The 12,808-nt window shown below is 37.5% G+C and overlaps 1 protein-coding gene across 2 annotated transcripts in view; it reads left to right on the top strand.

Annotated features, from left to right (window-relative positions):
- Positions 1–12,808, top strand: part of CFAP418 (cilia and flagella associated protein 418) — a 30,352-nt gene that overhangs the window by 6,421 nt on the left and 11,123 nt on the right. For both annotated transcript variants that reach the window (XM_044743950.2, XM_044743949.2), the window contains exons 3-4: positions 1,457–1,521; positions 2,066–2,131. In XM_044743950.2, the coding sequence (XP_044599885.1) occupies positions 1,457–1,521; positions 2,066–2,131 (131 nt within the window). The remainder of the gene's footprint in view (positions 1–1,456; positions 1,522–2,065; positions 2,132–12,808) is intronic.

The following is a 12,808-nucleotide window of genomic DNA, read 5'->3' as shown; positions in this document are numbered from 1 at the left end:
TGATGGCCTGGTTGATTCACATGTCAACACAATAGCAATGGTGTTGAATACTCTGCAAACAGAATGCATCATAAATGCCGAATAGCAATGCTAATGTAATTAATAGTAGGGAAAAAACTGCATGATGTTATTATTCATTGATCATCTGAGCAGTTCATTGTTTATTAAGTACTACAGGCTGCATATCTGTATGTGAGGCACTATCTCTTCAGTTCAAGGCATTTCAGAAGGAAATACTTCTCTGGTTTGCTGTGAGGTATATAATATGAAATAAAAGTAGCTCTTAAAATCATGAAAAAATAAACTTTATGCCCTTCTTCTGTGTGCTCCATTTTTTTTAGTTATTATATCCAGTTTTCCAGGTTGCAGGGGAGAAAGCAACCAAATAAACTTCTGGACGAGAGTAGGTCTATGTAAAACATTGATGTGATGAAGGAAAGAGGTGTCTGTGAATGGCCGGTCCATGCCTGCCTTGTCCCTGGAGGTTGATCATGCTCCTGAGAGTGCTGTTCCTTCCCCATTGCTCACCCGCCCATTCTGTGTCTCTGAACTGCTCCGAGACCCACACAATAAAGCCCAGAAACAAGAAATGTCAGTGTGCCAGCTTTGAGTCATAAGTGTGAGCCTGGATGGTACACGAAACACGTTCCCCAAAACAAAAAGAGCCTCATGCGTGTTATTTTTCAGACACGCACCAAAGAGTTAAGAGAAATAGTAAAACGAAGTATTTTTGCCTCTGTTAAATTTCCTCACCTACTAGGTAAAATGAAGGCATGTCTCTGCATAGTTTAAGTTGCCTTTTCTCCAACTCACTTCCTCTCCTTGGCGGTGGTCCGAGTGACTGGTTGGTTTATATTGTTTGGTACCATATACCAGTTAACACTTAATAAATGCTTGCTAATGATGATGATGTGTAACCATATAGGAACTACTGTATGGTTGTGACTAGGTAGCTCTACGTTTTCCTTGAATGTCTCTTGGTTGATACCATGCCATTTGATCAAAATTAATATTCCTGAAGTTACCCAGGAGTTTGGTTAGTTTATTTTTAGTTCAGGTGATTACCATTCACAGCCTTTAAAAATGAGTCTGAGGAATTTTTTCCTCCTCAATTGAATTTTTCTGGGATGAAGTTTTAAATAGTAGGTCCTTCATATTAAATCATGAACTCTAGTATTAACTGAAGAGTTATAAAGTGACTGTAAATCTTAGCATGCTAATAATAGCAGTATATCAATTTCCTAGACTAAAAGTTAGCAGAGTAATTTGCACATTCCTCAGGGAGGTCTACTCTTGCCTTTCAAAGGTTTTGATCATTATTTTTATTTCAGAAACTTTGAAATAATACAAAATTTTTATTTGTCATTTAAAAGGTTTTCTTGTCATAAAGAATGCTGGTTTTCATGTTAAATTCTCTAAGTTACCCTTGGCCTTTTATTGTTTGTTTTTTTAACAGAAATTAAAATCTAAATCTTCAGGTAACACATCTGTCAGAGCTTCCGTTCCAGGCCTTGGTAAAAGGTAAGCTGAGATTGCTTTGGTGAGTTATACACACTGGTGAGCAAACACTATGAGCATAGTCTGATAGGTTTTGTTAGCATCTAAGCAATAGTGACACTGAACAACGAAGTACTGGTCGGCTTTCAGGAGAAAGACCAATAGCAATATCTTCAGTGTTCTTATGGTCTGTGACCCCTTAGTGTAAAGGAACTTCAGTGGGAGATTATTGCTGTTGTAAATAATTTTCTGCTATGAAAAAAAGTGTGAACAGTTTCTCAAAATTAATGTTCTGTTATATTCTTCAGTATTTACTTTGTTCCATACGTTATTTGGCAAACACATTTTTCTGTGACTCATTTTAACTCCTTGAGTGTTCCTGAATATACAGGTTATATCCAAGAAAACAGTGATCCTGGAATAAATACCTCTTCTTTGAAATAGTTGGCTTGCTCAGGAAAATATGCAATTTGATTTCAAGAATATAGAGTCAATGAGGCCAAATTAACTTCTCAAGTTTCTTTTTTGTTGTAATTTTCCTTTTCTCCCATGTGTTGAACATGTCTAGTTGCAGCCCAGTGTACCTTGGTGGAAGTGCTGCTCCACGTGGGATTGGGACAAATACTTCCCAGAGGTAGGATGTCGGAAATAGATTCTACTTTCTTATTAGGTTTTTCCAAATTGATACCCTATTGTTAAAATGTAGTTCTTATCATATTGACATCAGTCTGTTTCATAATGAGAGGTATATTTTATTAGCCAATTTAAGAACACTTTACTGAAATGTTTGTTATTCTTGGGCAGTAGCTATTGAAAGCTGTGACACTGAGTGTGTGTTGTTCATTGTGTTGACTCCTTTTCAAGCCTAACTTGAAGTGCCTGGATCACTCCAGTCCAAGTTTGGTTTCCACAGGACACCAGGAGAGTGAGCGTCTGCCTTGCCATTTTTTCCTTCCCAGCAGTGGAAGCCAGTGGATAAGACAGGTGAAGCCATGTGGCCATGCAGCTATATGATGTGTTACCCACACCAACTTGGCCAACCAGTCAGCATGAGAAGCTGCTGGTCTGCAGTACCCAAAAAGTTCTTAGCACAGTCGTTTGATATTACATTTTTAAAAAGCAAAAACCCTCCTTTCTTTGTCTCTTCTCTACCCCTTCTGACACTTACTGTCTCACTCAGTACCTGTTTCAGGGCATTCTCATGGTCATAGTACCACCTACCCCAGTCCGTATCAGCCTCCTACTCCTAGCATGTTCCATTATCGTTGTCATAATACGGGGAAACAAATTGGTTTTAAGCAAATCTTTCTATTGTATTAATACTTTTGGTTCTATTTTTGCAGAGGCCTACTTACCTAGATTATTATATTTTTGTCTATAGTTAATTATGAAACACTTTTTTTTTAATTTTTTGTTAATTTTTTAAGAAAAAAGACTGAGATATATGATTGCATGTTGACCACATTTCAGGAGGGATAACTGTTATATTGAATAATAGAAGTGGGATCTAAAAAGACACCGTTGGAGGGTTGTATGGTGCTGGCCTAGATCCTAGCAAGCCTAAAAAGAAGGGCTGTAGGACCAAAGGGAAATGGGGAGTTTGGGGAAGCCTGTACCAGAACACCAGGCAGCAGACAGGCTAATAGAAGTCCACTGGGATGCTGCCTGCTGTAAGGGCTGTAAATGAGAATTGATAGCGCTCGAATCATCATGTGTTGAGGACTGTCTATTCAAAGAATTAGAGACATAAAATGCCCTTAGAAGAGAATATTGTCTGATTGCTATCAATCCTGACTTACCTGTGTCAACTCAGTGGGACTCATCTCAGGCATTTCCAGACCACTCCATTTCAAATCCAGGCTTCTCTGAAGTCACCAGTGAATTACAGCAACAGTTACCGAGTTACTGTCCACTTCCATCTTCTCTAGCTTCACCCACATATAGCATTAAGGATAATATCCCTAACGTATTATTTTGAGCACCTCTTTTCTGTTCAGTGGGAAAATGAGAGTTGCCATTTCTCTCACATTAACTCTAAACTCATTTGCTTTACCAAATTGTGTTCTTTCTCTTCTCTTTTTAGTCCCTTCACCTCCAATTAAAGCCTGAGTCAGATACTCCACTTCCACTAGAACACATTATCCTCTACTTTCCACTTGTATTTTTCTGCCTCTGAGTATTTTTATACTTATTTCCTGTCTGGAATGACCTTCCTTTCTAATGCATGTCCCCACTTAATTCACATACTACAGATTCATTTTCTCATTCTATTTGAAGTTCTTTTTTCCTTTCTTTCTATAATATCTTTGAATGCCCACCATGTCCTAGGCCCTGTGCTATATACTAAATACAAAAAAAGAAGATAAAACACTGGCCAGTAGAGTAAGTGATAAAGAAGCAAATGATAACCCTCCAGGGCATGAAGAGAAAGGGCTCTGATGACAGAATGCCTGAGTTCAACTCTTTCCCTCCACTGCTTACAAGCTGTGAAGCCTTGAGAGAAGGAGTATTATCTTCTAAAACCTCAGTTTTCTCTCCCATAAAAACTAAACATACTTCATGGAGACATCATGAGGGTTAAATGGAATAATACATGAAAGTATGCTGATGGTGCAAAAGACACGTAGATACTATAGGTACACTAGTTTGTGATTATTTGTGTGTCTTTCTCGTCTGATAGTGCTGCCTTCTCCTTGTGTTACATTTCAGCAGCAGGAATCCTGTATTCTGCTGCTATTTTTCCATTTTGTCTCAGGAAATATGTATCAGTGTTTACTAACAGGTGTCTTCTGATTTTAAAAATGGTGTTTAAGATAGTACATTCTGGTTTACTTCCAAAGAGTAAATATTTCATCAAGATTTTCTTTTATATAGTATTTTTTATATGTAGTTTGATTAAGTTCCAGCACAGAAGAGTCTTGTTCCAGATGGAATATAGGTAGAGAAAAAAATGGCCTATTTCTATAGCTTGAGGGTCCTATCACATAATATTGCTCCATGAGAATGCCAAAATCCGTCAAACCCTGTTCCTACCTGCTGCACAGCTACAAGAAAAGAAAAAACATGCCATCTGCGTATATATGCACAGGTAAATGTTTATATTCGCAAATCTTTTTTCCTCAGTACCAAGATACTAGTCATCGATCACCCTTTTCGTGACGCAGATCTGCACTCACAGAAAGAAAAGCATATACATGTTCATGTGCATGTAAAACATTTTATGTGTGAAGTACTTTATACTGTCCAGAGCACTTTTTTATATAAGCATATTAGTTCACCTGTTCCACAGGAAAAAAACCAAGATGCTGATAGAACAAGAATTTTTAACCCCATTTTATAAATGAGGAAATTGAGGCACTAGTGTTAAACTCATCAAACACATATTTTGTAACCACCTGCTTGCTAGGTCCCAGGTTTTGAGTGAACACATTGTGGTCAACATGGACAAAGACATGGACAGTTCCCTGCCCTCAATGAGCTTTCAGTCTAGATGAAGAGAGAGACTTTAAACAGATAATTCCACAAATAAGTATTTAATTTCCACGTAATATGTAATGTGAAGGGAAAGTGCAGGATACTATAAGCATAGATAATTGGCACCCCAGCTAATTTGAAGGGTTAGAGAATGCTCCCCTAAGCAAATAACATTTAATCACACTACAATATGAAAAACAAGTAGGAGTTAAGCAAAGAGAGGGGACCGCTGAAGCCAGAAAACACACCATCTTAGATGATCCCTGGGCTAGGAAGAAGTATTGGAAGAGCAGAGAGCAGCCAGGTGAGCCGGAGTTTAGTGAGTGGAAGAAAGAATGGCTCCTGATGGGCTGGAGAAGTAGGTGAGGGATATTTGGTTTGGGGTCCTGTAGTCCTCCGGAGGATTTTATGTCATATATGCAGTGGAAGCCATTGTTTGTTTTTTTGTTTTTTGCTTTTTAGCAGATGGGGTAACATAATCATATTTGTGTTTCTACAGAAAAGCATTTTGGCTGCTGAATGGAAAATGGATTGGAAGTTGGGAGGGCAATACAAGAGAGGACACAGGGAGACCAGTAGCTGGCAGAAGTTACAGTGGTCAAGGAAAGAGATCATGATAGCTGTGAGCTGAGTGGTAGCAATGGCTGTAGGGAAAAAGTGTCACATTTGAGCTATTTAGAATCTAGCATTGACAGAATTCAGTGATTAAATGGCTATGGGACATAAGAGAGAAAGTTGTCAAGGATGACTCTCAAGTAATGTGCCTTGCCCAAGGTCACATAAATTATTACAAAGCAAGGACTCAAATGTGTAACCTGGTTCCTCATCCATTATGCTTTCTAATATACCAATTTGCAATCTCATAATATTTGTAAGAGGGAAGAATCTTAGCTGTTTTTACTATTGCAGCTGCTTTTCTTTTCCAACTGTCCAAACAACAAGACTCCCTAGTCCTCTGTGTAGATCTGAGAGGTTTTAACTGAAAACCACAGAGTCTGGGCAGAAGACTATATTGGGCTGTATTTTGAGCATCCTCACCATACACATCTTTAGAATAGTAAAGATTCTACTTATTAGCTGGACAAAAGGACAAAGCTATTGGTGACACCTCAATGTTTGTATTCCCTTCACTTCCATTTCAGGGGAAGAAACCTGACAATTTATCTTTCATTGGAATCATGACTTTATAATTTAGATATGCTGTTGTACATACATAGTGATGGAGAAGAAATATATTTACACCTTGAAAGTGAGCACTGATTTACATTCCTAGGGCATAAAGGAAATTGAGTTTATTCTGCCTATTTTCCATGTGTTTATTAGTTTGATTTCTGGGTAAAGCTCTTATTTAGAATTTAATGGTGAATGATTGTAGTGTAAAGATGTGAGTCTTTTGCCCAGTTGGTGGAAAGGAAAAAGAGTAGCACCAGGAAGCATGGTGGAATTAAGAAGGTATAGATAAAACCAAGGCATTATTTTCAAACCAAATCAAATTTTACTCTCCTAATTATTTTTTAAACTACTTGCAAAACTGGATTATTCCATAGACTGGTACTAATTATGATCTAATAGAATGAATCTTAGCAGCAGAATGATTTCTTAGCTGCAAGTTAATTTTATTTTTCTCAAAGGATAGTATTTGTAGGAAAATGTGATAGTGTGAATAGATTTGAATAAACTATTAAATTTAAATTTAAATTAAAAAGCTGTAGTTTAACATTATGGTTGAGATTTTACACATACAAAATGTCGGGAAATTCTAAATTATAGTTCCCACCACAGCAATAATTCCGCCAAATTGCACATGTGTATTAAGGCATTAAAGTTAACACTCTGTGCAATCATGTAATAAACTACATATGCGTAAGAAAGCAAGTTATGGCAGCTTTGGGAACCATCATTTTGTATTTCCTGACTTGTACAATCAAAATCCAAGTTCAAATATGTATGAATGTAATTGTGTTGAATTTCCTTATGTATAGCCATAACTTCATGAATTGCTAACAGTTTGAAAGAAAATATGGAATTGCTTATGAAACTTGTATAGATGTTGAATGTTTAGTTATTGCTATGATTCATAATAATTTTAGAAATAGAAACCCCATTTCTATTTCTAAAGAAACTTTCAGGCCAAAAATTATTTGTGATTTTGAAGTTACCATATCTGAATTTTAGGGGGAATTAAGTGAAAAAAATCTAATGATGGGTTTTATTATTCTTTAATTGCAGAATGTATAAAGAGAAAAATAATAATCTCCTCCCTCTCCTCCATTCCCACCACTCCCAAGGCGACCACTATTAGCTGCATACTTTATAACCTTCCACATTTTTCACCATGTTCTTACAAACTTATAAACACCTATACAGGAATTTTTTGTGGTTGTTTTTACAAAAATAGGATCATGCTCTGTATGTTAAAATGTCAATAGATAAATCTAATTAACTCTCTTTATCAGCTACCTAACATTCCATAGTATAAATATACTACATGTTATTCAGTCTTTTCCCTTTTTCCTAGATACCCAAAAGTGATATCCTGCTTTTTGCCACTTCAACAATACTGCAGTAGAAATTCTTGAGGTATATGCTTATATACTGGTGCTTTTATTTATATGTAATGGGTTTCCCCAAATGGGTTTGCTAGTACAACATCTAGGGATAATTTTAGTTTTAAAATAATAACCAAGAGTGACATCAGTATCATGGCAGAGTGAGCTTGCCCAGGACTCTCTCCCCTCCAACATACAACAAAAAGGAGCAATCATATTCCAAGATAAAATATCCTAATAGCACAGGAATCCTCAGAGAGTCACAGCAGCCAAACGATGGAGGGCAGAGAGGCTGGAGCCCCCTCGGAGAAGCTGGAACAGGCTAAGAGAGAACTTTGCTCCCTCCCCTAAAGACTGGGATCACTGCCGCAGGAGGCTCTGTGAGGGAAGGAGTAGGGGAGGGGTCACACGTCCACAGGATCACCCAGGACTCCCTAGCACCCTTGCAGCTTAGAGGGAAGCCCTCTAATGGTGTGAAAGTTTTCATGTGGAGTGACCTCATCAAGCCAAGACCCCAGGAGACCAGATAGGTAGAGCTGATCGGGAAACCGGGGTCTGTGCGCAAAAGAAAATGCCCCCCCCCCCCCCCCCCGCCCACCACCCACGCTGTGCCACACCACCTCAGCTGAAGGCAGAGGGCTCAGAATACGTGGCTCTCTACCCCCATCTAGTGGCAATAGGCTGTAACTGCAACCAAATAATATCACAATGCGGAAAACCCGTAGTTCCAGCATCAAACAGTTCATCAAAACTCCAGACCAGAGGGAAAACAATAAATACCCAGAATTATGTCCTGAGGACTCAGAAATAAGTAAACTAAATGACGATGAATTCAGAATAGCTATTGTCAAAAAACTCAGTGAGTTAAAAGAGAATATAGAGAAACAACTCAACAAGTTCAGGAGCTACTTCACAAAAGAGATTGAAACTATAAAGAAGAATCAATCAGAAATAGAAGAAATGAAAAACACAATGGAAGAGATAAAATATGGATTCCCTGAATGCTCATGTGGACACCATAGAGGAGTGAATCAGCATAATCTAAGATAGACATGTTAAATGGCTCCAGACAGAGGAAAGAGAGAATGGAGACTAAAAAGAAATGAAGAAAGTCTCTGAGAAATATCTGACTTAATGAGGAAATGCAACATAAGAATTATAGGTATCCCAGGAGGTGAAGAAAAGGAGAATGGAACAGAAAGTGTGCTCAAAGAAATAATAGCAGAGAACTTCCCAAATCTAGGGAATGAGAGAGAAATGTGTGTGGAGGAAGCTTTCAAATCTCCTAGATCTGTCAATGTAAAAAGATCTAGTGCAAGACATATAGTAGTAAAACTGGCAAAAATGAATGACAAAGAAAGAATACTCAGGGCAGCAAGGCAGAAGAAAATAACCTACAAAGGAACCCCTATCAGGCTTTCAGCATATTTCTCTGCAGAAACCTTACAAACTAGGAGAGAATGGAATGACACGTTCAAAACTTTAAAGGATAAAAATCTTCAGCCAAGAATACTCTATCCAGCAAAAATAGCCTTCAGATATGAGGGAGAAATTCAATCTTTCCCAGACAAACAAAAGCTAAGGGACTTCATAGCCACAAGACGCCCCTCCACAAGAAATCCTCAAGAAGGCCCTCATACCTGAAAAAAGGGAGAAAGGGGTCACAAAACACAGAGTAGGGACGCAAATAGAATCAGAATAGGATAGTAAATATTCAACTATAGCATTAGGATAAAGGGAAGGAAAACACCAAAAACAAAGACAATCTTGTCACTTTAACCACAAACTCACAACACAAGTTGGAATAAGATATGAAAATAATAACTTAAGAGGGGAGGAGGAATGGGACTGAATCAGTTTAGATTAAGGAAATAAGAGGTCATGAGAAAATGAACTATGTAATGCACGAGTTTCTGAATACAAACTTCAGCGTAGCCACTAAACTAAAAAGCAGAACAGAAACACAAAAAATAAATAAGGAAAAAACTAAGAAACACAGCATAAGAAACTGCAGAAATCAGTGGGTAGAACAAAACACAGTATGAGAAACAAAGGAATTGCAGGAAAACCGGAAAGTGAGTAACAGAATGACAGCATTAAGCCCTCATACATTAGTAATCACCCTCAATGTAAACGGATTGAACTCTCCAATAAAAAGACACAGAGTGGCAATATGGATTAAAGAACAAGATCCAACAATTTGTTGCCTTCAGGAAACACATCTCAGCTCCAATGACAAATACAGGCTCAGAGTGAAGGGGTGGAAGATGATACTCCAAGCTAATGGCAAACAGAAGAAAGCAGGTGTTACAATACTTATATCAGACAGAGCAGATTTGAAGATAAGGCAGGTAAAGAGAGACAAAGAGGGGCAATATATAATGATCAAAAGGACACTACATCAAGAAGAAATAGCACTTATAAATATCTATGCACCCAACACAGAGCACCAAAGTTCATAAAGTAACTATTAACAAACCAAAAAGAAGATATCAAAAATGACGCAATATAGTAGGGGACCTCAATACCCCACTCACATCAATGGATAGATCATCCAGACAGAAAATCAACAAGAAAACAGTGGAATTAAACTAAAAGCTATAACAGTTGGACTTAATAGACATATATAGAATACTCCATCCAAAAACAGAATACACATTCTTCTCAAGTGCACATGGAACATTCTCAAGGATAGACCATATGTTGGGAAAGAAGGCAAGCCTCTATAAAATTTTAAAAATTGAAATAATAAGCATCTTCTCCAATCATAATGCTATAAAGCTGGAAATTACAAGAAAAAAGCTGAGAAAGAGACAAAGATGTGGAGACTAAACAGTATGCTATTGAACAAGCAAAATGGATCATTGAAGAAATTAAAGAAGAAATCAAAAAATATCTGGAGACAAACGAAAATGATAACGTGCCGTACCAACTCATATGGGATGCAGCAAAAGCTGTATTAAGAGGGAAATTCATCGCAATACAGGCACACCTTAACAAGAAAAACCCCAAATAAGCGATTTCAAATTATACCTAACTGAATTAGAAAAAGAACAAACAAAGCCCAAAGTCAGCAGAAGGAGAGAAATAGTAAAAATCAGAGCAGAAATAAATGCTGTTGAAACAAAAAAGGCAGTAGAAAGGATCAATGAAACAAAGAGCTGGTTCATTGAGAAGATAAATAAAATTGACAAACCCCTAGCCAGACTTACAAAGATGAAAAGAGAGAAAGCTCAAATAAACAAAATCGGAAATGAGAGAGGAGAAATAAAAGACTCCACAGAAGTACAGCAGATTACAAGAGAATACTACAAAAAACTATATGCCAACAAAATGGATAACCTAGAGGAAATGGATAAATTCTTAGACTCTTACAACCTCCCAAAGCTAAGTCAAGAAAAAGCAGACAATGTGAACAGACCAATCACAAGGAAAGAGATTGAAACAGCAATCAAAAGCATCCCAAAGAATAAAACGCCAGGACCAGACAGCTTTCCTGAGGAATTCCACTAAACTTTCAGGGAGGATTTAATACCTATCCTTTTCAAGCTATTCCAAAAAATTAGGGAGGACGGAACACTTCCTAACACATTCTACAAGGCCAACATCACTCTGATACCAAAGCCAGACAAGGACAGCACAAAAAAGGAGAACTACAGGCCAATATTGCTGATGAACATAGATGCAAAAATTCTCAACAAAATTTTGGCAACCCAAATTCAGCAATACATCAAAAGGATCATACATCATGATCAAGTGGGATTCAGACCAGGGACACAGGGATGGTTCAACATCCGCAAATCAATCAATGTGATACACCACATCAACAAACTGAGGAATAAAAACCACATGATCATCTCAATAGATGCAGAGAAAGCATTTGACAAGATCCAACTGCCATTTATGATAAAAACTGTGAACAAAATGGGGATAGAAGGGAACCTCCTCAACATAATGAAGGCCATATATGACAAACCCACAGCCAACATGATACTCAATGGGCAAAAACTGAGTGCCATCCCCCTGAGAACAGGAACACGACAAGGATGCCCTCTATCACCACTCTTATGCAACATAGTACTGGAGCTTTTGACCAGAGCAGTTAGGCAAGAGAAAGGAATAAAAGGAATCCAAATAGGGAGGGAAGAAGTGAAACTCTCACTGTTTGCAGCCGACATGATCTTATATATAGAAAACCCCAAAGAATCCGTTGGAAAACTATTAGAAATAATCAACAACTACAGCAAAGTTGCAGGGTATAACGTCAGCTTACATAAATCAGTAGCATTTCTATACTCTCATAACGAACTAACAGAAAAAGAACTCAAGAACACAATACCATTCGCAATCTCAACAAAAAGAATAAAATACCTTGGGGTGAATTTAACTAAGGAAGTGAAAGACCTATGCAATGAAAACTACAACACTTTCCTGAAAGAAATTGATGATGACATAAAGAGATGGAAAGACATTCCATGCACATGGATTGGAAGAATAAACATAGTTAAAATGCCATACTACCTAAAGCAATCTACAGATTCAATGCAATACCAATCAGAATCCCAATGACATTCTTTACAGAAATATAACAAAGAATCCTAAACTTCATCTGGGGCAACAAAAGACCCCGAATTGCTAAAGCAATCCTGAGAAAAAAGAACAAAGCTGGAGGCATCACAATCCCTGACTTCAAAACATGCTACAAAGCTACAGTAATCAAAACAGCATGGCACTGGTACAAAAACAGGTGCACAGAACAATGGAACGGAATTGAAAGCCCAGAAATAAAAACCACACTTCTACAGGCAGCTAATCTTTGACAAAGGAGCTGAGGGCATACAATGGAGAAAAGAAAGTCTTTTCAACAAATGGTGCTAGGAAAACTGGAAAGCCACATGTAAAAGAGTGAAAATTGACCATTCTTTCTCACCATTCACCCAAATAAACTCAAAATGGATCAAAGACCTAAAGGTAAGACCTGAAACCATAAGGCTTCTAGAAGAAAATATAGGCAGTACACTCTTTGACATCAGTATTAAAAGGATCTTTTTGGACACCATGTCTTCTCAGACAAGGGAAACGATAGAAAGAATAAACAAATGGGACTTCATCAGACTAAAGAGCTTCTTCAAGGCAAGGGAAAACAGGATTGAAACAAAAACCAACCCACTAATTGGGAAAAAAAATTTGCAAGTCATATATCCGACAAAGGGTTAATCTCCATAATATATAAAGAACTTACACAACTCAACAACAAAAAATCAAACAACCCAATCAAAAAATGGGCA

The sequence above is a fragment of the Equus asinus genome, chromosome 12 (genome assembly GCF_041296235.1).
Source record: "Equus asinus isolate D_3611 breed Donkey chromosome 12, EquAss-T2T_v2, whole genome shotgun sequence".
In the NCBI taxonomy this organism is placed as follows: Eukaryota; Metazoa; Chordata; class Mammalia; order Perissodactyla; family Equidae; genus Equus; species Equus asinus.
This window is presented reverse-complemented; position numbering and strand designations above follow the sequence as displayed.